Genomic DNA, 26306 nt, shown 5'->3' with positions numbered 1-26306 from the left:
TGTTTAAAACGTAAAGAAAAAATAGAGAAGAGGAGAGAGAATCTCTATATATAGAGGAAACCTGTAGCGTTCTCTATTTTAGAGAACCATTTAGAGAATGCTGCTGGAGCAATAGAGAACGAAATCTTCTCTAGATTAGAGAACGGTTTAGAGGGCACCGTTGGAGACAGAAAAAGGAGCAGGTTGGCCTGCAGCTGCTGTTCCGATGGGAAAGCTGCTCCTTGCTGGTGATTTCTATGCGTAAAATATTAGCAGGCCGGCGACGGTGCAGAACGGGCCGTGGCAGACCGTGCGACGGAGGGCTTATTCACCTTCCGGAATATAGATAGGAGCCTCTAGCTTAGCTTGTATAAACTAAAAGTTATCTTCTCCGAGTTATCTATTATCACCGTATTCGCTAAGAGAATCTAGAAATTTCCATATTAATTAAAAAAGAGAAAGATTTATACCGTTAAATTTAATGAAGATCTTACGTATCGAATTCAACGAAGATGCAACATTCTAAACTACCTAAAAGTATCCATATCCAATTAAAACTAAAGCTACAGCAGATAGCAATACTTTCGTTATTTCCTGGACAGCTGGACCCTACCACCTGGATCATGAGCCTAACAGCCATCAACTATCGCTTCTTGTTGCTGCAATTATGACCCTCTTCTTTAACTTGGTACATTAGCGCATCTTCTACGATTAGTTACCCCGTCAATAGCAGCCAAGCTTATCTATCTAGGTCTCTCCAGCTACAACCTAATCACACTGTGTCAAGCGATGCACAACTCCTAGCATCGAAGTATAAAAAAAACTCCTAGCATCTTGCTGTAACTGGAATTCATGCTAGGTTACCTGAGTGTTTTCAGTCTTATCAGATCTTTCACTGTGTATAAGTCTGTACAGTGAAACAACCTCTTGCTACTTAGCACACTTTTGAGTTAGCTTGCCTGGTAACTTGGAGCTCTTCTCTTCTTCCTTCTCCCCCTTCTTTTTTATTCTTTCTTCCAAAAAATAGAGAAGGATATCCATTGATGCTGGGGAGCCAGCGGGGCTTGAGCCCCCCTGGCTCCTAGCCCCCTTTTAGATCCGCCCCTTATCAACTTGCTGCCGCCGCTGATCGTCAGCACGGTCAGCGCGGTAGCGCACCCCCCAGTCCCCTTAGATCTGCCCCCTTATCAACGGGTTGCCGACGATCAAGATCCGCCCCCTTATCAACAGGCTACCGCCGCTGATCGTCGGCAAGGTCGGCGCGGCGCTGTGCTACGGCTCGATGAGCACCAACGGTGATGTGTTCCCCATCCTCGCCATCCTGATGCATCAACTACGCTAATTTCTTTATTGGCCTACTAGATATTGATAGCATATCCCTCCAGCTCATTATGAATAAGTTTGCAGGGGATGTATTTGTCTATACCAGGAAATGCAATGGAAAGTTGAAAAATTTTGTCCTGTTGTCACTTGTCACCAATAACACATGGAATTCATGCTATTGTATTCTGCATTTCTGTTCATAACTACTGACAGAAAATAGCAGGTGACCCGCTTACAGTTTCTTTAGCTAGTCGATAGCAGGAGTACTACAAGAATGTTAGCGCCCTGGAACCATCTTTGCTCTGCTAAGGATAAATTAAAGTGTAAATTTTACAATATACAGACTCCCTCACATCTGTATTCACTTTTGGTCCTTTTGTGTTGAATGTTAACTAGTCAGATTAGCGTGGTATGCACGCTTGTAGTAATTGTTAAATTGATTTTTAATTCATTGTTACCTTCTGTAAAAAATAAATAAATCATAAACACTACGTGGGGCTCATCTATTAATGTTTCCTCTGGAACTCTCTGTCAGTGTATCAAAACATGTTAAAACCGATTTTTGGCTCCAAATCATTATTTTTTAACAAATAACATAAACAGTGTAGATGGTCTTGTGGGACCCAGCTGCCATGAATGTCTAGCTACAGTACTATAAACAACTGTTCTTGGGACCTACCTGTCAGTGGGTCCCGTGAATATGAAGAGTATCAGGACCCCTAGAATTACTCCGAAACTTAAAGTTTTAGTATATAGGTATTGATTACATGTTTTTGATATCAACTGGAGACCTGCTAAGACAGATTATTACAGTTGAAGTATCGTCTTCGGCATGAATTTAAATGGCTATTTATTCTTGACCCAAAATTATGTCGACCCCCTTAGGTATTTTTCACCTTTTAAGGAACAGGTAACATAATAATGATTAAAACACATGGATCTTCAACTCTCTCTTTTTGGTCAAGTAGAGGCAACAAATTATGATCATTTGGTATATTAGAAGTTATCATTCTTCGCCAGGCTACACTGATTGGGGTCAGCAGGTCAACCATCAGCAAATGCTGCTAGCCAAAGTGGACCAAGTCTTACACATAAAGACAACTTGGACGAAGGCAAGATATGTGGTTCACTAGACAGAAAGTTGACGGGTGCTTGTGTGGTCTGAGAACAAGTTTGATTAGTATGCTTAGATTGGTTTTCAGGAAAAAACTGGTATGGTTAGACTAGAAGTCACTCGTTCCATCTCTAGCCAGAAACGGAGTTCTACAAGCATAGCTGAAAGCCTGAAATGCATGCCTTCCAACCAACTTTCCAAGGGAACATGGCGAAGGATGGAAATTTTCTACTGGAGGTATGTATCTTAGTGCAGGCTTGTTAGTTTCAATGCAGCAGCTTCAAATCTATCACTTCTTTAGTTTAGTTCCTTATCCTTGTGTCTGCCCTGATCTGTGAATGATGTTTTCCCATGAAGATGATGAAGCACAGACATCCAATGTCTTCCAACTTTCCAACAATATTACTCTTCACCTTCATACTGTTTGCTGCAAGCCTAGCTGCTGCTGATGCGAAGGACACCCTTCTTTCTGGCCAGTGTATCTCCGGAAACGAAACACTGATATCAAAGTCCGGTGTATTTGAGCTGGGGTTCTTTGCTTACGATGGGTGGTACAAGTACAACTTGGGCATACGTTACAAGAACTTGGTAGAAAGAACTCCAGTTTTCTTGGTGCAATATCCTACTCATTTTAGCATCGGAGCACCGTTGTGTTTCCTTAAAGACAAACTTTATACTATTGGTGACCACTATCCCTCGGAGAATGTTCTCTGGTCGTCAGAAGGAAATGGATCAGCTGCATCTGTTGCAATTCTACTTGACACAGGAAATTTTGTAGTAAGAGATGAGATGAATCCTTCTGTGGTCATGTGGCAGAGTTTTGATTACCAAGGTACGGGTGATGCACTGCAACCTGGGGCATGGATTGCATCGGATACAGTCACTGGAGCCTCCATCATGACCAACACGAATGATTTTTTTCCTTATTATTGTACTCTCCAGATTGACAAAAGAAGGAAGAGGGGATTTGCAATTAACGTTGGCGGTTCATATGACTTCGGCGGTGCCTCATATGGCTATCATGGAACCTTTCCGGACTGGATGGTGACTTACAAAGAAGGTGTAGATTCCGTACAACTGAATGTTCCCAAAAGCCCCAATGCTATTGAGTTCTTGAAACTGGAGTTGGGGCAGGTCAGTTTCTTAAGGTGGTCAGGTAATGGTACTTTTGGTACTTGGCAACCTTTATGGAGCTTTCCCTCCAGCTGCAGCCTTAGTCCATTTATTTGTGGCGCTTTTGGCGCTTGCACTCAAGCAGGAAAATGCAGGTGCATTGACGGTTGCAAACCGACACTTGCAGACGAATGGGATCTTGGCCGTTTCACGAGTGGTTGCTCAAGCATTCACCCAATGAAGTGCGATGCCGAAAATAGTTTTACTACTGACACATTTGTTTTGTTGGACAATCTGCAGGGACTCCCTGTCTCTGAGTACGCTCGAGATGAGCCTGCAACAAGTAGTGAAGAATGCAAATCAGCGTGCCTGAGCAGCTGCTATTGCACTGCATATTCCTATAATTCTGGGTGCAAGATTTGGCAGTTCAAATTGCATAATTTGAGTTTAGCTGATAGTCCTCCATATAGCAGTATTTAGGTTCGTTTAGGTTCCAGCAGGGAGAAAAAGGGGTTGCGCAAACTACAAATTGTTGCTTTAGTCTTTTGTTTACTCGTAGCTATTGTTGCTGGTTGGTCATTGGTTTTCTGGCTATACAAGGGATTATCATCAAGAAAAATGAAAGTAGAAGGTTTTCTTGTTGTGTACTCTTACGCACAGCTCAAGAAAGCTACAGGGAATTTCTCTTACAAACTCGGCGAAGGTGGTTTTGGAAGTGTTTTCAAGGGAATGATAGCAGGGTCAACGGTTGTGGCTGTGAAGAACCTGAAGCGCTCAGGATACGGAGAGAAACAATTCTGAACAGAAGTGCAGACCATCGGGATGATTCAGCAAACAAACCTCGTTCGTCTTTTGGGGTTTTGCGCTGAAGGGACCAGAAGGTTACTTGTCTATGAGTACATGGTAAATGGTTCTCTGGATAGTCATCTATTTTCAGATAATTCCAGTGCATTGAGTTGGAATCTTCGTTACAGAATAGCAGCTGGTATTGCCTACCTGCAAGAAGAATGCAATGACTGCATCATACATTGCGACATCAAGCCTGAAAACATACTGCTCGATGCGGAGTTCTGCCCCAAAATAGCAGATTTTGGCATGGCAAAACTTCTTAAACGAGAATGTAGCACTGCTTTGACCACCTTCCGAGGAACAATCGGCTATCTCGCACCTGAGTGGCTATCTGGGCAGGCTGTAACTTACAAAGTAGATGTTTACAGTTTCGGCATCGTGCTCTTCGAGATAATCTCGGGGAGAAGGACTAGTACGAAAATGAGATTCGGAAACCACAGTTACTTTCCTTCGTATGCAGCTGTTCAGGTGAACGAAGGAGAGGTTTCGTGCTTGCTGGACGGTAGGCTGGAAGGGAATGCCAATGCGAAGGAGCTTGAAGTCGCCTGTAGAGTCGCTTGCTGGTGCATTCAGGATGACGAGAACCACAGGCCATCCATGGGGCAGATTGTTCGCATGTTGGAAGGTGTGGTTCACCCAGAAGTCCCTCCGATCCCAGCTTCGTTTGAACACCTTATGGGCCATGATGACAGTGGCATGTATTTTGCACAAGTGCCAGGTTCCGGGAAACAGTGTTAGTTATAGCACCGTGTAAGTTTCCCATCGGCTGATTGATCGCAGTATCTTCATATTCATGCTTCTGGCCTACTTGGTAGGTGCTGAGCTAGGCAGTTGGAACTGACGAATAGTACTCTATGTTGTTCTATTTACAAGACTGCAGCGGAGTGTTTTCTGTGATTTTTTAACATTTGGTTGGTAGTTACTCCTAGATTAAAAACATAAAAAAAGGGTAACCTTGTCATGAAACTATGCAGAAGCACATTTGTGTGGATGTTTGTTTGGGCCTACATTCAGGGTGGGTTCTATTTACATGTGTGTTGTTTCGGCGGCGGCAGCAGCAGCAGCACCCACCCAAAATCAGATGGCAGCGGATGCCCGAGTGGCCATTCAGTGGCGTTGCGATCGGTCACGGGCGAGAGAGGTGACAAGGCCGAACGCCCTACGTCCCTTGTCGCGCGTTTCGGCCCCATCCATGATGATCTCTTGGCATTTCTCCGCCTGCCTCCAATTCACTCAATCCTTGTCCTATCTCCTCGACGGGTTCTCGAGTACGAACAGGCCGCATCAGTCAGAAAAGGACGCGACTGCTAGTTGCGTCAAACGGCGCCGAGAAATTACAGCGAGCCCGACAGTAGGTAGATTGGCGTTGGCCCATGCATCTCCTGATGTGGAAATTTGCAGAGCAAAACCAATCCTTCCCTTCCTGCAAGTCTGCAAGTGCAAGCGGAAGCTAAAAGGAGATTTCTCTCACTGATGGCGATAGTTTCTGTTTCTGTTCCTGTTCCTGTTCAGCTACCCTACCGATGGCAACACCTGACACCGTGCCAATAGCCCAATACCGTCGCCGGTGCAGTCAACTCTCAACTGTGAGCGTGAAGACTCGAGACTCTGCTTGTCACTGCAGCCTGCAGGCTGCAGGTGGTCAGTGGTCTAGCATTGCGTGATTGCATTGTCGAAGCTGGCGGTGCTGTGGCGCAGGTAGGAATCGAATCGAATCACTTGGTTGCCAAAAGGTTACTGTTGCTGGGGGATGCTCCACGCTGAAAGGGAAATGTCAGCCCTCACCTCACCTCCAGACAGAAGACATACGTGACAGGACCAGGGTGACATTCGAATCCCCGTCGTGGCACCTTACACGCATGCTATGCTACTTTTTTTTTCCTTCAAAAAAGAAAACATGCTACGCTGCTGACCAAAGTCGATCATTGCATCGCTCGGTTCTTCGAAAAGAAGAAAAGAGAGAAAGAAAAAGAAAAGAGAGAGAAGGTTCTTCACCTCACCTCTCTCTCACACCCCTAGCAGGAGTAACAGAGGTACTCCTCCATCATCCCGTTGGGTGGCAATGCACGTATTCGTACAGTACAGCCTGCATTCTTGGTCCTTCATCAATCATTCCGTAACAAATTAAATGTCAGCTTCTTCAGATCGTACGTACTTACGTACATACATACATACGTACGTACGTACGTACGTACATGCTTGCTTCTCTGTCAGCTGGCACTGTACTGCTGTATGATATGGTATGGTATAGTCTGTATGTATGGTCAGCGGCGGCGCCAAACTAGTGCTGGATCGCCCTGTAAACTATCCCCAAAACCGGCAGCCCCAGCAAGCAATAATTAGCGAGGCGCACCCCCATCATTGCGAGGCGATTAGTTAGCGCAAGTACGGTGCGTAGCCGTCTTTTCTAGCTAGGTTTTTAAGATTGATGATGAAGCCCCGGAAGAGGCTACAGCACTCGTAAGCTAATAACCTTTTTTTTCTGTTAGCCCCAAACCAAAACCAAGCGAGCTGCTCCTGTGTCCTCATGCTACCGGTTCGCTCTGGCACGCATGATCGCCCCCGTGATGCCACGCCACCGTGCTGATGCTATGGCAGAGCCCCACAAGGCACAACCATGCTGCAAGAGAAGAGCTTTCTTTCTTTTCTCTCCCAGAGTTAGAGAGGTGACGGTGTTGGTCAGTTCGTCGTCGGGTGCCTTGGCCCTTGGCGCTTGGCTTCGGATGTTCAAACAGACAAACGAACTTTGACTGACCCTGACAAAAAGAAAAGGAAAAGTGAAAGCCAACGGCCAGCAGCTCTCATCAGCTGGATGGATGGATGGATGCCATCATCATCGCCCACACTGCAGGCACCGCTGCCGTCTTTTTCCAGCGCTGGATTGGATTCATTCATACCCCTCTCGTTTCCCGCCGACCTAATCCGAACATCGCTACGTTTCTACTGCTCCCGTTGTCTCTGAATCACCACTAGTTTTCTGAATTCTGCTGAGAGGTGATCCTGTTAGTTTGTGCTAACACAGCAACATACCGCTCATGTGGATGGAAGAGCAAAGCTTGTGCTAGTCACATCGTCACCTGGCTGATTAAACAAATGCTAAGATTACCGGATCGGATCACCAAACAACGCGTATGTTAATGCCCTTGCTTCCACAACCGAGGCGAGGATGCCAGGAATCTGAACAGAAGAAGAATTCGGAGTAGGAACGGCAGGCAGATCCGCCCAACAAGAAATGCTCTGGCTCTGGCTCGCCAATTCCATGGCGCCACCCAGGCAGAGGGCAGGGGCACATGGGAATTCGCTGAACGTGCCGTCACTTGCCGAGCCCGCACCGGCGAGCGCGAGGCCGCCGACGCCCCCAAGCGCCACGACTCCCATCACCCCACCACCACTCCTCCCCTCCTCACCTCACATGCAGCAGCAGAGCAGAAAATCCAGCAAAACCACCGCGCCCCAGCCGGGAGGGACCGAGGGGAGCGGCGCACCCTGCGCCGGGACAGCCCACGCCGCCCGAGCCGCGGAACCCTCCACCCCGCTCCCCGCCTCCAGCGCTCGCTTCCCCAACGCCAAGCCCAGGCTAGTAGCTACCACACCAGAGCTGCCCTGCCACCTCCTCCTCTTCACTCTCCTCCTCTCTTCCAGACCCCCTCCCTTCACGGCTCCCCCTCCCGTGGCGTGCTCTTACTCCGCTCCGCTCAGATCCAACCAACACTCCTCCCCCACCGCCACCGCCACCGCCAACACCATGACGCCGCGGCCGCCGCTCCGCGTGGCGGCGGCGGCGCTCGCGCTCCTGCTCTGCTGCTGCCGCCTCCGCGTCGCGTCGGCCGAGCCCGACGCCGACAAGGCGGCGCTGCTGGCCTTCCTCGCGGGGGTGGGCCGCGGCGGCGCCGCCCGCGCGCGCATCAACTGGCCCGCCACCCCGCTCGCCTGCGCCGCCCGCGGCGGCTGGACCGGGGTCACCTGCAGCGCCGACGGCGCCCGCGTCGTCGCGCTGCACCTCCCGGGCCTCGGCCTCTCCGGCGCCGTCCCGCCCGGCACGCTGGGCCGCCTCAACGCGCTGCAGCTGCTCAGCCTCCGCGCCAACAACCTCTCCGGCCCGTTCCCCGCGGACCTCCTCGGCCTCCCCGCGCTCGCGGGGCTCCACCTCCAGCGCAACGCCTTCTCCGGCGCCATCCCCGCGGGGCTCGCGGGGCTGCGCACCCTCCAGGTGCTCGACCTCTCCTACAACCGCTTCGACGGGGGGATCCCCGGCACGCTCTCCAACCTCACCCACCTCGTCGCGCTCAACCTCTCCAACAACTCGCTCTCCGGCCGGGTCCCGGACCTCGGCCTCCCGGCGCTCCAGTACCTCAACCTCTCCAACAACCACCTCGACGGCCCCGTGCCCGGCTCCCTCCTTAGGTTCGCGGACGCCGCGTTCGACGGGAACAATGTCACGCGGTCGTCGGAGCCAGTGTCGCCGACGGCGCTCCCGCCTCCCTCGCCGCTGACCCCGCCTGCCACCGGCGCACCCGCAAGGAAGCGAGTGCGGCTCAGCGAGGCGGCCATCCTCGCCATTACCGTCGGCGGCTGCGTCCTCGTGTTCGCCGTCGTCGCGGTGTCCCTCATTGCCTTCTGCAACAGGGACGGCGGCGACGAGATGGGCGGCGCGGCGTCCGGGAAGGGCGGGGACAAGATGGGGAGGGAGTCGCCCGAGTCCAAGGCCGTCATTGGCAAGGCCGGGGACGGCAACCGGATGGTGTTCTTCGAGGGACCGTCGCTGGCGTTCGACCTGGAGGACCTGCTCCGGGCCTCTGCCGAGGTCCTCGGGAAGGGCGCGTTCGGGACGGCGTACCGGGCGGTGCTCGAGGATGCGACCACCGTCGTGGTCAAGAGGCTTAAGGATGTCAATGCCGGCCGGAGAGAGTTCGAGCAGCAGATGGAGCTGGTCGGCCGGATTCGCCATGACAACGTCGTTGAGCTCCGTGCTTACTACTACTCCAAGGACGAGAAGCTGCTCGTGTATGATTACTTTAGCAGGGGAAGTGTATCCAACATGCTTCATGGTATGATTCTTGCTTCCAACCTCTCCTTCTTGTGCCACTTTCAGTGCTCAATTTGGATATTGCAATTTGCTTCATAAGTACCACTGTTTGTTTGTGCGTTACAAAGTTACAACCATAGCAATGATGGTATTGACAGAGAAGTGGCACTTAAGAAATGCGTTAGGAGATGCTGCAATTTAAAAGGAAGAAAATTTTGTAATGTGGAGTGTCATTATGGTGACCTGGAGATGCGATGTTGCTTGTTGTTTGGGAAGGGGTTAATGGTTCAATAAGATAACTGTTTGTTTAGTGCAGCAAAGTTCGGTTGACTTTATCAGATTGGATTTTAGGATGGACAATCAGGATTGGGGGTTAATGGTAAAGGTAATGCAGGATGAAAAGGCTATCAAATGTGGAGTAGGTCCTTGTTCGTGCTCTGTTTATTGTCTAGGTTCACATTTCGTTCAATTTTCTGACCATAGCACTTGAGGCCTTTTGACCATTATATTTGAAAATAACTCTTCTCTGCGCTTTTCTCTCTTTTGATCATATCAGTCAATATCTGCTCCCTTTTCTACGGTGACAATTTTTTCGTTATGTGGCATTACATTGACAACGAACGGGAATGGTTTCCTCAGTTGAACATGCCATTTTTTTTTCTTACCTTATTTCACTATTTTAAGGAAAAGATGAACTTTAGTGTTCTGTGCTTTGGTTAACCGAAAGTAGCACGTGCTGCTGATTTCTTTCTTAATTCTGGTTTATTGACTTGCTGTCCTATATTAATTTCCTGTGTTCATCTAGATCTAGCTGTTTGGCGCATAGCTTAGCTGTCAGTCACTTGCGATGTGTCTTGAAACTTTAAGCCGTTTCAATTCAAGTTCACATTGAATGCTTGGTGTAAGGTGGTCAACTCTGGTCACATCAGTGCCATCTTAGCAGCAAGACAATCTGTTTCCTGTGTCATCCCATGAGGTTAAGCAGACAGTGAAATCTTGTTGATGAAGTTCATGTGTACTTAAATCACATGATGTCGTGGAACTTGAGTTTCAAACTGCATGGGTAATTAGTTTGTAACCATATGATGTCAATAATATACTAACTACAAAGAAAAGAGGAGTTTATAAATAGTTATAGGCATAGAAAAATAGCTGTAACTGAGGAAGAAAAATGGATGAAAGATGCACTACGTAGGCACTAGGAAGTAGTTGCGTGCTGTCACCTGCTATAAAGTTAATCTTCTCAAGTTTAATTGGTAAATCCTAAAATTTGTTGGCGTTGGTGTGCACTATCATGGCCCATTCCGCCATTTCAGTGTCAGAATCTGGACCAGAGGTGGACCACTGTTAGATATCTATGCATGAACAATTTGCAATTGTGTAGTTATGTATCATATCATGACGGAGCACTGCAACTAACAGTAGAAGTAATTTTCACTGTAGGAACACTTGATTATAGATATTTAGGCTATATGGAGTACTATTTTGTCCAGAAAACAGACATTGATTATACTGTTTTCATCTAGTCATTATCTGACGTTTAAACGCTTTATATGATTGAAGACGACATACATCTCATAAGTCTGCTCCTTTTATGTGCTTTCAGGGAAGAGGGGAGAGGACAGAACACCTCTGGACTGGCAAACCAGGTTAAAGATTGCCCTGGGAGCAGCAAGAGGAATCACGCACATTCACACCGAGAACAACGGGAAATTTGTTCATGGCAACATCAAGGCCTCCAATGTGTTCATCAACAGCCACGACTACGGCTGCATCTCGGACCTCGGCTTGGCATCACTGATGAACCCGATCACCGCAAGGTCCCGTTCTCTAGGGTACTGCGCGCCAGAGGTCACTGACACGAGGAAAGCGTCACAGTCTTCAGACGTCTACAGCTTCGGCGTCTTCATACTGGAGCTCCTCACGGGGAAGTCGCCTGTCCAGATAACCGGTGGCGGCAGCGAGGTCATCCACCTGGTGCGGTGGGTGCAGTCCGTCGTCCGGGAGGAGTGGACCGCTGAAGTGTTTGACGGCGAGCTTCTGCGGTACCCCAACATCGAGGAGGAGATGGTGGAGATGCTCCAGATCGCCATGGCATGCGTGTCGAGGACCCCGGAGCGGCGGCCCAAGATGGCGGACGTGGTGAGGACGATCGAGGAGGTGCGGAGGGGCGACACTGGGACGCGGCCGTCGACGGAGGCGTCCACCCCGGCAGTGGAAGCAGCCCAGAACGGGGCGGAGAGCTCGTCGGCAGCGCAATGAGCGAGTGAGTTCATTGGATGCTTGCTGCTGGTATTCGTTGTTCCTGTGTCTCTGCACGGTTGGGAGCACGGATGGGGTCGGTTCTGTGCTCCGGCGGGTGCTGTACCATTCTTTTGTGTTAAGATTCCATGTTACGGAATTGTAACAGAATGTCATGTGGACGTGGTTCGATTACGCAGGCAGCAATTGCTCGCTGCTGATTATCTCTCTAAGCTAAGGAAGAAAAAGCTGATGTCTGATCTGCTGACACTTCATTTGATGCTGTTCAGTGCTTCCTTGCTTGTTGCTTCTTCGGGTTCGTTTGCATTGCTATTTGCTAGATCCAATCTGATGCACTTGCACGTGGGCTGAGTAGGTGTGTTGATTTGATTTTGTGGGCTTGATCTATGGCCCATGGGCTTCTCTCGTGGCCGGCCCAGGTTTGTCTCTTTGAAAGCGGAGCTCACGGTGTGCCCCGTTCAAGTCCACGTCTATGCTTCCTCTCAAGAAAAGCAGTCCACGTCTATGCTCGAAGTGGCAGGCTATGTAAACCCAATCGTACCCCTCAAACAAAAATGTAAACCCAATCGTATCCCTTTGATTCTTTTTTTAAAAAAAACGTATCCCTTTGATGGGTTGGACATCCAATTCCATGTTAAATTTTAAATCTACATTCCAAATTTAAGATGCTTTTGGCTATTCAAGGCAAGTGATTTTTTACTCCACCATCTAGGAAGCCATACTTTAAATAGCAGGCTTAAAAAATGTTCATTTGTTTCCTTATCTGGAGTACATCTTCTTACTATTACTAATTGGAGGCTTCTTTTGAAGCCTCCACGTGAAGCCAATTAAAATCTTAGGTGAACACTCTAGAAAAATAGAGAGAAATTTTAAAAATTCTCACAAAAATCAGAAACATCCGGCCATCAATCCGACAACTCTAATCATAATAGTCATTGGATCTGTTATCTTTTCTAATAAATTACCTACCTCTGCCATTATGAAAATAAAGTAACCCTCTAACTATGTATCTAAATTACCATCTTTGCCATTATAAAAAAAGAATCTATCATATAAATTACTCACCTATGCCATCATAAAAATAATACAAATAACCCTCTAAATTTGTATATAAATTATCCAATTATGTTATTATTAAAAGTTAAAGTAACCCATAAATCTGAAACTAAATTATATAATTATAATAAAATACTAAAGTGCACCAATATAAAATTCTAAATTACTATTTCTATTATTATTAACAATTTATTTTTATTTAAAAATACTACCCACGATATGTGTCATCGTGTATTCATGTATGTGGAAGAGATAAGAATACTAATTGACAAACAAATGGTTCAATTAGATATATATCAAACACACATGTGATGTAAAATAAAATCTATTGTAACTAAATAATAATAAATATATATATTGTAGAGTATGTGTTAGAATATTTAATAGATGAAAGAGGACGTGACATAGATAATTATACTATTAGCTGTAAGTCTTGTTTTATATTAATTCTAATTAGTTCGTGCGGAAGTATAGGTTGATAGTTTGATGGGCTAGTTTCCTTAAAAGTTGGCAGTATCTTCTTTTCGGGAGCGCGATACGCCGGCGGCCATGCATGCATCGTTCCAAGTCATCTTTGCGTTGTGCCGCCGGCCGGAGTGCTCGCAGCACCAGATCAAGAAGCAGTGACACCTCACGCGCTCCCGGCTCGATCGGTTCTTCGTCCATCTACGGCGGGCGGAGCAAGATGATGCCGATGAGGTCCCTGCAGTGTGCCACCGTCGTGCTCGTCCTCCTCTGGCCGTGGGAGCCCGCGTCGGCATTGGCCGCCTCCTCTAGCGCCCCCGGTGCCCGGCGGCGCTACGACTCCATCTTCAGCCTGGGCGACTCCTTCACCGACACCGGCAACAACCCCGCCGTGTTCGCCTGGTACTCCATCCCCGACCCCGTCACGCGGCCGCCCTACGGCACCACCTTCTTCGGCCGCCCCACCGGCCGCAACTGCGACGGCCGCCTCATCATCGACTTCATCGGTAAACATGCATGCGTCGCTCAATCCGCAATGCCACCACACACATGATGAGTCATTTGTAGAGATCGAACTGATGGTTTTAATTTGGAGTACGACTGTCTACGTGTATATATGTGCAGCCGAAGCCCTCGGGCTGCCGTACGTCCCGCCTTACCTGGGCCCGCCGTTCGGCTCCCCGCCGCCGCCGCCGGCGAGCAGCTTCCGGCGAGGCGCAAGCCTCGCCGTCGGCGGCGCCACCGCGCTGGACGCCGGGTTCTTCCGGTCTCGGGGCCTCCTCCCCGCCCCCAGCAAGTTCCCTCTCAACGCCAGCCTGAGCGTGCAGCTGGAGTGGTTCGAGTCGCTCTTGAAGCCCTCCCTGTGCCGCACGACCCAAGGTACGTACACGTACGCGTACGACGACGCAGCAACGATTCGATCGAAAGTGACCGAGCGCGCGTGTGCATGCAGAGTGCGAGGAGTTGTTCGGCAGATCCCTGTTCTTCGTGGGCGAGTTCGGGGTCAACGACTACCTCTTCTCCTTCGGGAAGATGAGCCTTCAGGACATCAGATCCGTTGTCGTGCCGTCCATCGTGGAGATCATCCGTCAGGCCATCGAGGTACTGGTATGAATTGTACATGCATGATCATCGGAGTGTTATTCATCTAACTATAACCCACCGGAAATCCGGTGCAGAGGCTGATCAAGCATGGCGCGAAGGCTCTGGTGGTTCCTGGCGTCATCCCGCTGGGGTGCTCGCCGCCGGTTCTCTTCCTGTTCCCGGAGGCGGACCCGGCCGGGTACGACGCCAGGACCGGCTGCATGCTGAAGCACAACGAGGTAGGGCGGCACCACAACGCGGCGCTGCAGGAGTCGCTCAAGGACCTCCGCGCCAAGCACCCCGGCGTCAGCATCATCTACGCCGATTTCTTCGGCCCCGTCATGGACATGGTCCAGTCGCCTCGCAAGCTCGGTCAGTACTTGCTCGTAGCAGCATCTTCCTTCCATCGCAGATCGCGCTGTTAGATTTAGACTGTAGCAGCAAGAGGATTTGGAGCCTTCAAGCTGCTGACACTGATGTGATGCATGCGTGCGTGCGTGACCACCTGCAGGGTTCAGAGAAGACGTTCTCTCGGTGTGTTGCGGCGGCCATGGGAGGTACAACTACAACGTCAGCGTTCCCTGCGGCGACGCGAACGCAACGACGTGCAGCCGCCCGTCTGCCTCCATCTACTGGGACGGCGTCCATTTCACGGAGGCAGCTAACCGCCACATCTCCAGCACCTGGCTGAGCAGCATAAGTTAGGATGGGAGGTATTCATAAGCCGTCCGATCGAGCTCGGGTGAGAGGCTGAGCCGTGTCCTAGCTCGATAAGGATTTTTTTTCCGTATTATTAGAAGATTATTGTTCATATCATAGAATCGAAAACGCTCGTTTTTGAACTGGACATGTTTAATGTTTTTGAACTGTTTTCGAGTAGTGAAAATTTGTAGATTTTGTTTAGTTCCAGTAGCGAAAATTCAATTATATCTCTGTCTGCCTAGCGCACTCCTGTATTTCAACCCCTCTGCTGCACACAAATTTCCGCACCCTTAAATCTTCGGCCTTATTTGGGAGAGCTCCGGTGTGCTTCGGCTCCATATCCTGTAGCGCACTCCTGTAGTTCATTTTAGACCTGTTCTGGCTCTTTGCTACAGTGCAGAATAGTGCAAAGCAGTATCGCTACATTACACTTTACTATAGCATGGAGCTGAAGCTGTTTCCGGCGGAGCCATACCAAAGGGTCTCTCATCACCGTTTCTATCTAGGGAGTACCCGTTTGGATCTTAGGGACTAAACTTTAATTCTCTCTTTTAACACTGATTAGATGGACTAAATAATGGCTAATTGCAAAACTAATTGAATAAGTCACGGATAATTATCGAGATGCATCTATTGATGCTAATTAGCCTATGATTAGCACATGTTTACTGTAGCACAACTTTGTCAAACCATGGTCTAATTAGATTTAATAAATTCATCTCGCGAATTAATCTCTATTTATACAATTAATTTTATAATTAGCATACATTTAATACTTCTAATTGGTGTATAAATATCCGACGTGATGGGACTAAACTTTAGTTACATAGATCCATACACCCCTTATATCTACAGTCTTCCTTGCTCCGGTCGTGGTGTCCCCGAGAAGCCTCTGCTCACCCTTCTCCCAATCTCCCGTCTCTATAGAAGCTCTTGCTAGCGAGCGCGATTCACCATCTGTTACCCCTTCCCATCGTAGCACCTTTTCTGGATGTGAATCCACAACGGTGTCTCGAGGTGAACCCTTCAACGTTTTAGTACAAACTACAAAGAGAGTTATGGCTCCCCGAGCTCGTGAGCTAGCAGCCCATGGACTGATCAGATGTTCCAATCCATACCACCAGTGCGATGGTTTTAAACTACTCTTCTCATGTTTTGCATGAATTTTCTACGACTACATGTCGACCCCACATGCAAAGTGTTCCAAACACATTCCATTTTCGGTAATGCTTTGATCCAAGGTCGGACGCCTGGTATGGGTATTGGACGCGTGTACCAGACGGCCAGCCAAGCAGTCGCATGAAGCATTGGACTCGAAATTTTACTTCATTCTAATTAGTTTCTTGTTTTTTACATTCGGCTACCTTATCCTTTTCACCTGCTACTACGGTTTCTCCTTCCTCTTTCACCAACATTTTCTACTGCTCCATACTACAACCTAAGGCTCCCACTAAATGCGCTCTCTCTCCGAGTCCGATACCTCTCCCTGCTGCTCCATCCCAAGTGGATCTAGTCAACTCCTTTCCCTTTCTCTCCCCTGAGTGATCGTGGAAGCTTTGATGTCTGTCCACCATGATGGACCATGGAAGCTCTGCTGTAGTTGAGCAAAGACTCAATCCGGAAAGAATCCACTAATACAGAATCATCTAGTAGTCCCGCTTCCCAATCCTCTTTAGTCCTGGGACTAAAGGTTTATAGAAAGATAAAAAATTTACTCCGTTCCTAGAATTCGAACCTAGAGACCTCTTGCCTCACGCACAGCTTCTTTACCACTCCACCTACACAGCATACGTGGTTTTGAATAGGATGCCTTCTTTTTAAACTAACCCGTAAAAGACGTTTAGTGCAGGTTGGAGCCACCAACAGAAATTAAAGAGTCATCCTTTAGTCCTAGTTGATGTTAGCATCCGGAACTAAATGTTTAGAACTTTTAGTACCGGTTGGAGCCACCAACCGGGATTAATGGGTGACTTTTAGTCCCGGTTGGTGGCTCCAACCGAGACTAAAGCTCCCCACCGTTCCCTAACCGTTGGATCCGGAACTAAAGCCTTCATCAGTTCTAGGCCCAAAACTAGACGGGACAAATAAGGATGACGAAAGATGTTTGTGTAGTAGTGGGAAGACAATACTTTGGAGCATTTTTTGTGATTGATACTTCAAGCTTGATGGTTTTTCAGATTTGCTCCTTGTCAACTGTTGAGTTTTGGGTTTTTTATCAATCGATGTGAAATAGAGCCCCACCTCACCCTTCTTCACCCCATCCCTTCTTCTTCTCCAACTCTGGTGAGATTCTGGCGAGATTAGGGTTCCGGGGTTAGGGGTTCGCGGTTGCTGGGAGGTGGTTGCTCGCCGCCGGCCATAGAGGGAGGGCCGGCGGCGACAGGCCGACTGGTGGAGGAGGCGGGCGCTGGGGCGGCGAGGCGCGGTGGCAGGGGCGCCACCGGCCAGGCGGCGGGTGACGGCGGTTGGGCCGGCGCCGGGGCCGGGGAGTCGACAGCGACGACGGCGGTGGGAGGCGCCAGCACCCGCGCCGGTGGGGTTGGGGAGGGCTGGGCGGCTGGTGCGCTGGTGGAGCCGGAAGTGAAAGAAGAAAGGGTTGGGGAGAAGGGATAAGATAAAGTGGAGAGAGAGGATGATTGAGAGATAACTAATATCTTAATCAATTGATATGGAGATATATTTTTTTATGGTCAATAGCGGAAGGCTTCCCACCTGATTTTCATTAAAGTGTGCTCTCAAATAGCCAAACGGTACAGTAGTTTTTGGGGTACAGGGGTGGTTTCTTATGTTTGTTTCTTGCAATTGGAGAAAGACGTTCACACTAGGCCTCAACTGCTTGGGCGTCAGCCCTTGGCAGCCTTCACACCCACAGGCGTGCTTCTTCTCAATAGTGGTTCAGCAGCAGAGATATCAATCTGGGCACTTAGATCTGCAAGGTTACGTGTGTTCCAAGCAAGTCAATCGGATGTTTAATTTATTTATTTCGGCTCTGTTCTTATCGTGTTGGGTCTTTGTTCTTATTCCATCTACTATATGTCTGCAGGATGTTGCATGCATTATGTCTTAATGTTGCAATATAATTTTTTATATGTTTGCAACATTGTAAGAGAAATTTTCACAGTGGTTGATTCGAGAGATGCTACAGTAGCGGATTTGTGACGTTGCAACTTGTAATAGATGATTCATGTTCCAATGTTTTTATTAGGGTTTGGAATGTTATCATCTGCCACTTACCTTATTTATTCATTTTAAAATATGGTTATAGGGAGGGCAGAAATAGTGATGATTTCGTGGTGGTACGTGACTTGTTTTATGGGATTTTGCTTCATGTTTGGTGGCGCGGGGTGTACATCAAAAGTACAGCTCGGTTTGAGCTTAAGATGATGCAAATGTTGCATGCAACGTGAGCTAATAATGTTTCTAACTTCGATGAGATAGCTTTAGGAGCGTCCGTCGTCGGACGTCTGGATGCTAGCAGTTCGGTTCGATTTTTATTTAGCGTCCGTTGACACGATCCTGCCCGTTCATTGTCACCGTCGTCAAGATAAGCAGGCGCTTGCCGTGCGCCGCGGCGCTCCTCCTCCACCTAGCGGCGCTGGGACCGGCCGCCTCGGCGGGCAGCGGGCGGCGCTACGACTCCATCTTCAGCTTCGGCGACTCCTTCGCCGACACCGGCAACAAGCCCATCGCCTTCGCGCGCTACTCCGTCCCCGTCACCGTCATGCGGCCGCCCTACGGCGAGACCTTCTTCGGCCGCCCCACCGGACGCACCACCGACGGCCGGGTCATCCTCGACCTCGTCGGTCAGCACCTGCCATGTTCGCAGTGCGCACGCCTGCTTGGTTAGCGCGCTAGTTACGGACTGACAGTCGATTGCTCTGCTTCAAGCCCAAACCCTGGGCCTGCCGCTCGTCCCGCCGTCCCTGGCTCAAAACGGCAGCTCCTTCCGCCAAGGCGCCAACTTCGCCGTCGCCGGCGCCACCACCCTGAACGCCGAGTTCTACCACGCGAGGGGCATAGCCGGCAAGCTGGCCATCAACACCAGCCTCAACGTGCAGCTGGAGTGGTTCGAGGCACTGGAGCCTTCGCTGTGCGCCACATCCCAGGGTCAATCATATCGGCCAGCAATTAGATTCGATTTAGGCATTAGCGACGCGACGGTGATCAGATTATTAGCTAGATCATAAGCATGAATCTGATGATCGATCGTGCCGCAGAGTGCGAGTTCTTCGGCAGATCCCTCTTCTTCGTGGGCGAGTTCGGGGTCAACGACTACCACCTGTCCCTGAAGAAGCTTAGCGTGCAGCAGGTCCGATCCCTCGTTCCTGACGTAATCGAGACCATCTCAATGGCCATCGAGGTGAGTGCTCCATTAATCGCACAGCAAACTGTTGCTTTACTCCATCAATCAGGATGTGGATGAAACCTTTAGCGATCTGATCTGATTTGGACAGAGGCTGATCGTCAAGCACCGCGACGAGCTTGGTGGTTCCCGGGGTGATCCCGTCAGGATGCTCGCCGCCGATCCTGACGCTATTCGCCGGCCGTGCCGGCGCGGCAGACTACAACTCTAGAACAGGGTGCCTCAAGGAGATCAACGAGCTCGGGAAGCATCAAAACTCGGTGCTCAAGGACGCCCTGCGCAAGCTCCAGATCAAGCACCCGCATGTCAGGATCATCTACGCCGATTTCTTCGGCCCGATCATGGAGATGGTCGAGTCGCCTCGCAGATTCGGTCAGTGCAGCCCCGGTCTTCGCATCTGTAATTCCGTACATAGACATGATGATGAACAGAACAGAGATGTGTTTTGTTTTCAGAGAAATGTGAGCTGGACTTGTGATTGCAAATTGCAGGGTTCAGAGAAGATGCTCTGACGGTCTGCTGCGGCGGCCCCGGGAGGTACAACTACAACGACAGCGTCGCCTGCGGTGATCCAGATGCAACTCCGTGCACCGACCCGTCTGGTTCCTTGTACTGGGACGGCGTCCATTTGACGGCTGGGTGAGGAGCATTCGTTCTTCGGACAGAGCTAGCAGCGGCGAAATGTGCAAAGCGAGCGCGTCAACTTATGGATCACCCCAATGACCTGGCCCCGAGACTGAAACACTGTTGCAACCCACACTCGGTTGAGTAGAGTAGATACTGTGATAATTAGGTTGCCCAAGATGTTATTTTGTTCTTCTAAGAAGCCATTTTTTTAGCAAACTTCTAAAAAGCCTGAATAATTGGCTGCTAACGGCAGGAAGATTGGGAAACATTCTGAGTCTGCTGTACGGAATGTTTTGCCAGGGCTTTGTGCTGCTATATGTTTGCATATCCAATTTGTTGCTTAGGATTCTTTGCAAAATCTGGTTTGGCGTTTTTCTCAAATGTGTAAATCTTGTGGAATTTTTGAAACTGCATGTCTGATGAATCACATGGGCCCTATATCGTCCTATACTGTGATGTGCAGCTCCTAATTCACCAATTTGGAAGCCTATCAGCTCATCCGGTGAAATGCTTGTGAGAAGTCAGTTTGCTAATTTGATTATTCCGCTGCTCCATTGTTATCACATATACTTTTGCAGGTCAATGTTTCATTGCTTTTGTTCTCTCAGGTTGTCTCTGTCATCAAAGTCAAATGCTGCAAGCTGCCATTAGAATCTTGATCCAGAGCTATGCCGATGAATAATGATATATGTCTGCCGTGCGCTGGAACATGTACTGATGTACTTGTGCTGCAGCCTGCATGCGACATGCTGAGCAAATTCAGTTTGACATCGCCGGCGCCTACTAATCCGGCAAGCATTGACCTATGAGATGGTTCCAAACTACAGGTCGCCGACGCCGGGCTGCAGCACCAAAAGAAGCATGACGCTAGCTCCTGGCCGGAAAGGATGCGGTGTCACACTGAACTGCTCGCTGAAGATAAATGTTCGCAACCCTCTACAATGTTCGCCATCCATGTTTCGTCAAGCTCGATTCGGCTCATGTACTCGGAGATCGCAGTTGCCAACGGCCAGGTAACATCTCGTGTCGATTTTTCATCTTGCATGACTCTGCTTAAGATTTTGCTTTCTGGGGCAAGTGATGCATGCGTGTTGATTATCATCAGGTCCCATCACAATCACAGGCATACAGTGCACATTTCCATGGAGCGATGCTCTGGCTGTGCAGCAAATCTCAAGTTGCTTCCGCGGCAGTTTCCGTCAGAACAGCTTGTCAGACATTTGCAGATGGCCAGCGGGCAGAACTGCCGTTCCGACGAATCCGGGGAGAGGGGGGCCATGGATGGAGGTGAGCTCGGCCCCCCGGCCCCCATGGGCCAGCCGACATCAACGCGCGCCCGCAGAACCGCCGTCGCAACAGAAGGAAGAAATCCTTTCCCTCGCCCGGCTCCTGCGGTGTGGCCCGACGAGGCGCCGCGGGAACGGCGGCAACTCCAGGTCTCCAGCTGAAGGTGGTGCCATCAGCGGGGATCGTGGGGGTCGACGGCGCCACGGTCGAAGGAAGGCGGCGCCGGATGTTTAGGGACGAGGTTGGTGGCCGCCACCGGTGGCAGCGCGGCCACATCGGCAGCCGGCCTGAGATTTTACATATGACCCCTTGCGATCCAATATGTTTCACTAAACCCCTGATAATCGCGATCCGATATTTTACAGAAAGATTCCTATTTATTTACAAATATACCCTCCTTATTCAGAAGGATCCCTCGTCCTCCACTCCCGGCGATCCGCCGTCGCAGCTTCCATCCAGAACTCTCGCACACGTTGCTCCGAACTGGACGGGGCCCGCCCGATGAGCTCTCTCGCTGTCCTTCAGCGGCGGTGGGCCGTTGGCTGCACGCGGCGGCGGCGCAGCACCCGCGTCGAGCTCGAGGCCCTCGGCCATGAACACTCAAGCCTGAAAGACATGAGATCATCTGCAAGCCCTTCTCGTGGTTTATCTTCCCCGCAAGAGGTAGCGCAACGACGAAGATGATATCCTGTAGCCGACGCAAGAAAGACATGAATCCCCATCCACCCAAGCTGCAGCGGCAAGTCGGGAGCACGATCGGTTCATCTTTTCCATCTCTCCCTACAATGTTCGTGTTAAAATCTGAAATCCTGAAGGAGGATTACAATTTCCATTACAGGTTGTGCTCCCCATCTCCATGAAATATGTCTGGAAAGTTTGTGCTCACCTCACCTGTGTCGCGTGGCCACCAGATAGTGCTTCGAGTTCAGTCTTTTCTGCAGTTCAAGGGTTGAGCGAGCTCTCTGATCATTCAGAGTGACTAGTTCCAAGTGTCACAAAGAACTCGGGCGCAGCAACTCGATCCGAGACACAGACAGGAAACACTCCACTCTTGGAGAGAAGTTTCAAACGGCGCTCTTTCCGTCAGTGCGCAAGCAACTGCACAATTCAGTCCAAACTCGATGATCTTGCTTCTCATAATCTTAACGGTATGCTATCAGTAAAACTGAGGTTTTAGTTTCTCTTGTGGTTGACAATTTGACAGTATCATAAATCTGGTTTAATTTGGCATTTTTCTCAAATGTGTAAATCTTGTGAATTTTTTAAACTGGATGTCTGATGAATCACATGGGCCTTATCTAGTCCTAAACTTTTGCAAGTCAATGTTTCATTGCTTGTGTGCTCGCAGGTAGTCTCTACCATCGAAGTCAAATGCCGCAAGCTGCCATTGGAATCTTGATCCAAAAACTATGCCGATGAATCATGAATTCATAACATATGTCTGGCGTACGCTGGAACATGTACTTGTGCAGCATGCGACATACTAAACAAATTCAATTTGACATCGCTGTCGCCTGCTAATCCTGCAAGCAATGCATATAAGATGGTTCCAAACTGCAGGTCGCCGATGCCGGCCTGCAGCACCGAAAGAAGCACGACGCTACTAGCTAGCTCCTGGCCGGAGCAAGATGCGGGTCGTCGCGTTGGCAATCTGTGCCCTCGTCCTCCTCTCGTCACCGGAGCCAGCCACCTCCTCCTCCTCCGTCCACCGCCGCTACCACTCCATCTTCAGCTTCGGCGATTCCTTCGCCGACACGGGGAACAACCCCGCTGTGTTCGCCTGGTACTCCGTCTTCGACCACGTGATGCGGCCGCCCTACGGCTCCACCTTCTTCGGCCGCCCCACCGGCCGCAACGCCGACGGCAGGCTCATCCTCGACTTCATCGGTACGCACGCCGCGCCGTCCTGTACCATTTGATTCATTCGCTAGTCACTCATTGCTGATCGTCTCGATCGCATGCAGCCGAAAGCCTGGAGCTGCCGTACGTCCCGCCGTACCTGGGCCCTCCGTTCGCCTCCCCCTCGCCGGCGAACGGCGGCCGCTTCCGCCAGGGCGCGAGCTTCGCCGTCGGGGCCGCCACCGCCCTCGACGTGGAGTTCTTCCGCGAGAGGGACATCCCCGGCGCCCCCAGCAAGTTCCCCTTCAACAGCAGCTTGGGCGTGCAGCTGGAGTGGTTCGAGTCGCTGAAGCCTTCCCTGTGCCGCACAACCCAAGGTCCATGATGTTATCGTCAGATATTCAGATATACTACAAAAGTACAGGCGACACATGCTGACATGTGGTAGCTTGGATCTCGATGCGTGTAGAGTGCAGGGAGTTCTTCGGAGGATCCCTTTTCTTCGTTGGGGAGTTCGGAGTCAACGACTACCACGTCTCCTTCCAGAGGAAGAGCGTCCGGGAGGTCAGATCCTACGTTCCCCGTGTCGTCAGGAAAATCTCAATGGCCGTCGAGGTACCAATCACATATGGTCCTGTTGATTTCTGTTCGCGGCATGACTGATGATACTATCTACTGCAAGTTTCTGACAGAGGTTGATCAAGCACGGCGCGACGACCTTGGTGGTGCCCGGGGTGATCCCGTCGGGATGCTCGCCGCCGGTGCTCGCCATGTTCCCTGACGCCGGCCCGGCGGAATACGACTCCCGGACCGGCTGCCTGAGAGCGCAGAACGAGCTGGGGCGCCACCACAACGCGCTCTTGCAGGCGTCCATGGCGAAGCTCCGGGCCAAGCACCCGCACGCAAGGATCATCTGCGCCGATTTCTTCAGCCCCGTCATGGAGATGGTGGCGTCGCCCCGCAAGTTTGGTCAGTATTGTCACAGAAATGATATAGGATAGGATAGGATCTGGCTGACCTAGATTTTTTGCCGTCTGATCTGCCTGATTGGCGTGGCTGAAGAAGAAGGTGATCGAGCTCGGTGCCTATGATTATTGCAGGGTTCAGGGACGACGTTCTGACGGTCTGCTGCGGAGGCCCCGGGAGGAACAACTACAACGGCAGCGTCTTGTGCGGTGATCCGCTTGCGACCACGTGCGGCGACCCGTCGGGCTCCCTGTACTGGGACGGCGTCCACTTCACGGAGGCGGCGAACCGCCACATCGCCGGCGGCTGGCTGAGCAGCATCCAGCGCTCGGAGGCGAGGGCTTGTCCCGGAAATTAATCCATTCCCCAAAAGTTGAACGAGTCCGTCAAAAAAATAAATAAATTCGAGCACCACTCCGATGAAGCCATTCCCAGTCTTGTTGTCTTGGGCTGAATCCGCTTAATGCGAGACTTTTTTTTTTCAAAAAAGGGATTAAAAAAAACTAAAATTCGAAAAAGGGGTGTCAGTTGGGAAAATTTAGAGAAATGGGTGCTTCCCGCCCGCTGAAAGGGCGGGACGCGTGGGGCCGGGGACATCCCGCCCACCCAGCGGGCGGGATGTCCCCCGATGGCCTCTTCGCAAACAATTTCTTCGCGAAGAGATCCCTGGGAGCGCATCCCGCCCAACCAAAGGGCAGGATGTTGTGCTCAGGGGCATCCCGCCCTTTGGTAGGGCGGGAGGTCCCCCCACAGGCTATATAAGCCGCAATCTGCCCCAAAAATACCATTTTATCCAGCAAAAATCAGAAAAAAGAGAAAGAGAGGAGAGGAAGAGAGAAGAGGAAGCGGCGAAACCCTGTCCACACGTCGATTTTGAGATATATTCTCATTCTAGCCATATAAGTACTTGAAAATAACTATAATTTAGGAAATATTTCTTAGAGTAGTTATATTTTGAATAGTTTTTAGTATTTTCATTTGTTTTTAGTATAATTTATAATCTGAATAGCTTAGAATCTGTAAAATATAATCTGAGAGTCGCTGAAATCTAGGATCGTCGTTCATTGTGTATTAATATGTAGTATAACTAGTTTATTAATGATTGACAGATATGTCTTCCGAGAAGGGTATTTTCAGTATATATTACGGAGAAGGAAATGTGATTTATGGGCCGAATGGGGTAGATTTAAGTGAATTCAACTGTGCGGTCAGAGGAATTACCAGACCGCATGAGAGGACATTTGAATCCCTATGCAACTGGTTAATGAGGGGATTAAGGATTAATCAGGAGACACACACTGCGAGTGTTCAATGCGTCATAAATCGTACCACTCACGCTTTGATCTGGGAGCTTATGCCACTTGCAAGTAACGAGGACTGGTTAACTTATCTGCAAAATGCAAGTCATTGGCAGTGGCCACTGGTACTCCTTGTCAGTGTGCACCAAAACCCTTTGATAAACATTGAAGCTGCTCCGGGGGATGAAAATATTGATGAAGAAGTTGAGGAGGCAAACATTGAGGCAGATGACACCGCAGCACCTCAATGAGTGGCTGATGAGGGGGAGAACATACCCTTTATTGTTGAATAGCTGCAAGACGAAGAACGTGAATTGGATGAAGCAATGAATGCCGATTCGTCTGATGATGACGATGATGTGCCTCAAGATTGGGTAAGCAGCGACTTCAGTCATCTTGTCGTAAATGACGGATGTAGCTGGCCTTCGGATTGCAGGGAGAATGAAATTATCCAGGGTGCAAGGTACCACTCAATTGAAGAGGTGAAGGAAACTGTTAAGTGCTGGTCTCTCTCTCTTATGCGAGAGTTTAAGACAGTCGAGTGCAAATCTCGTAAGTACGATATGGTATGTGTGAAGGATGGCTGTCCATGGCGGGTGCATGCCTATAAGGGTAAATGTAAAGATTATTGGGAATGCTCCATTGTCACTCAGCACACTTGTCATTTGCCTGGAGTGCAGAAGAGCCATCGCAACCTCACGTCGCAATACATCGCAAATGAGATGTACGGGACGATAGTAGAGAACTTGTCATATGAACCAAAGTCTATTATCAGGTACATTCAGGAAAAGTACAAGTATACCATCTCATACAGCAAGGCGTGGAGTGCAAAACAAAAGGTGTTGGAGATGAGGTTTGGTACGATCGAGGCTGCATATGATAATATTCTTCGAATGCTGGCCGTCCTATGTTAGAGAAATCCTGAAAGCTACTATGACCTGAAAACTCTAGACA

At 49.7% G+C, this 26306-nt stretch overlaps 5 protein-coding genes and 1 pseudogene across 7 annotated transcripts; all 6 read left to right on the top strand.

The window, feature by feature from the left end:
- Positions 1-733: 733 nt before the first annotated feature.
- On the top strand, positions 734-5250 carry LOC112894181 (S-locus-specific glycoprotein S13-like). 3 transcript variants are annotated; one of them, XR_003228963.1, is made up of 3 exons: positions 734-2653; positions 2774-4432; positions 4504-5250. XR_003228963.1 is itself a non-coding variant. In XM_025961809.1 (3 exons), the coding sequence occupies exons 1-3, from the start codon at positions 2591-2593 to the stop codon at positions 3361-3363; spliced, it is 543 nt and encodes a 180-aa protein (XP_025817594.1). In that variant the 5' UTR covers positions 749-2590; the 3' UTR covers positions 3364-3736. The 3 variants fall into 3 exon arrangements, 2 of the variants coding, with proteins under 2 accessions (XP_025817593.1, XP_025817594.1); XM_025961809.1 differs by lacking the exon at positions 4504-5250 and having other exon boundaries at positions 749-2653; positions 2774-3248; positions 3359-3736; XM_025961808.1 differs by having other exon boundaries at positions 2774-5250.
- LOC112894182 (G-type lectin S-receptor-like serine/threonine-protein kinase At2g19130) lies at positions 4255-5344 on the top strand. Its single transcript, XM_025961810.1, has one exon. The coding sequence runs from the start codon at positions 4352-4354 to the stop codon at positions 5114-5116; it is 765 nt and encodes a 254-aa protein (XP_025817595.1). The 5' UTR covers positions 4255-4351; the 3' UTR covers positions 5117-5344.
- Positions 5345-7602: 2258 nt separating this feature from the next.
- On the top strand, positions 7603-11903 carry LOC112895700 (probable inactive receptor kinase At4g23740). Its single transcript, XM_025963684.1, has 2 exons — positions 7603-9426; positions 11011-11903. The coding sequence occupies exons 1-2, from the start codon at positions 7611-7613 to the stop codon at positions 11664-11666; spliced, it is 2472 nt and encodes an 823-aa protein (XP_025819469.1). The 5' UTR covers positions 7603-7610; the 3' UTR covers positions 11667-11903.
- Positions 11904-13416: 1513 nt separating this feature from the next.
- LOC112892889 (GDSL esterase/lipase At5g45910-like) lies at positions 13417-14975 on the top strand. The gene is made up of 5 exons (XM_025959987.1): positions 13417-13693; positions 13812-14066; positions 14140-14288; positions 14366-14642; positions 14782-14975. Exons 1-5 carry the CDS (start codon positions 13417-13419, stop codon positions 14973-14975), a joined length of 1152 nt encoding a protein of 383 aa, XP_025815772.1.
- Positions 14976-17062: 2087 nt separating this feature from the next.
- Positions 17063-20255, top strand: LOC112892888 (annotated as a pseudogene).
- Positions 20256-22832: 2577 nt separating this feature from the next.
- LOC112895079 (GDSL esterase/lipase At5g45910-like) lies at positions 22833-24468 on the top strand. Its single transcript, XM_025962951.1, has 5 exons — positions 22833-23136; positions 23214-23465; positions 23558-23703; positions 23781-24057; positions 24189-24468. Exons 1-5 carry the CDS (start codon positions 22878-22880, stop codon positions 24410-24412), a joined length of 1158 nt encoding a protein of 385 aa, XP_025818736.1. The 5' UTR covers positions 22833-22877; the 3' UTR covers positions 24413-24468.
- The last annotated feature ends 1838 nt before the right edge of the window (positions 24469-26306 follow it).

Source organism: Panicum hallii, chromosome 5 (genome assembly GCF_002211085.1).
Source record: "Panicum hallii strain FIL2 chromosome 5, PHallii_v3.1, whole genome shotgun sequence".
NCBI lineage: Eukaryota > Viridiplantae > Streptophyta > Magnoliopsida > Poales > Poaceae > Panicum > Panicum hallii.
This window is presented reverse-complemented; position numbering and strand designations above follow the sequence as displayed.

Coding starts and splice junctions, on each gene's coding strand:
- LOC112895700 (XM_025963684.1), top strand. CDS start 7,611: ATGCTCTGGCTCTGGCTCGCCAATTCCATGGCGCCACCCAGGCAGAGG. Junction 9,427..11,010: donor TGTATCCAACATGCTTCATG/GTATGATTCTTG, acceptor ATGTGCTTTCAG/GGAAGAGGGGAGAGGACAGA.
- LOC112894182 (XM_025961810.1), top strand. CDS start 4,352: ATGATTCAGCAAACAAACCTCGTTCGTCTTTTGGGGTTTTGCGCTGAA.
- LOC112895079 (XM_025962951.1), top strand. CDS start 22,878: ATGCGGGTCGTCGCGTTGGCAATCTGTGCCCTCGTCCTCCTCTCGTCA. Junction 23,704..23,780: donor AAATCTCAATGGCCGTCGAG/GTACCAATCACA, acceptor AGTTTCTGACAG/AGGTTGATCAAGCACGGCGC. Junction 24,058..24,188: donor GGCGTCGCCCCGCAAGTTTG/GTCAGTATTGTC, acceptor TGATTATTGCAG/GGTTCAGGGACGACGTTCTG.
- LOC112894181 (XM_025961808.1), top strand. CDS start 2,591: ATGCATGCCTTCCAACCAACTTTCCAAGGGAACATGGCGAAGGATGGA. Junction 2,654..2,773: donor ATGGAAATTTTCTACTGGAG/GTATGTATCTTA, acceptor TTTCCCATGAAG/ATGATGAAGCACAGACATCC.
- LOC112892889 (XM_025959987.1), top strand. CDS start 13,417: ATGAGGTCCCTGCAGTGTGCCACCGTCGTGCTCGTCCTCCTCTGGCCG. Junction 14,067..14,139: donor CCTGTGCCGCACGACCCAAG/GTACGTACACGT, acceptor GTGTGCATGCAG/AGTGCGAGGAGTTGTTCGGC. Junction 14,289..14,365: donor TCATCCGTCAGGCCATCGAG/GTACTGGTATGA, acceptor AATCCGGTGCAG/AGGCTGATCAAGCATGGCGC.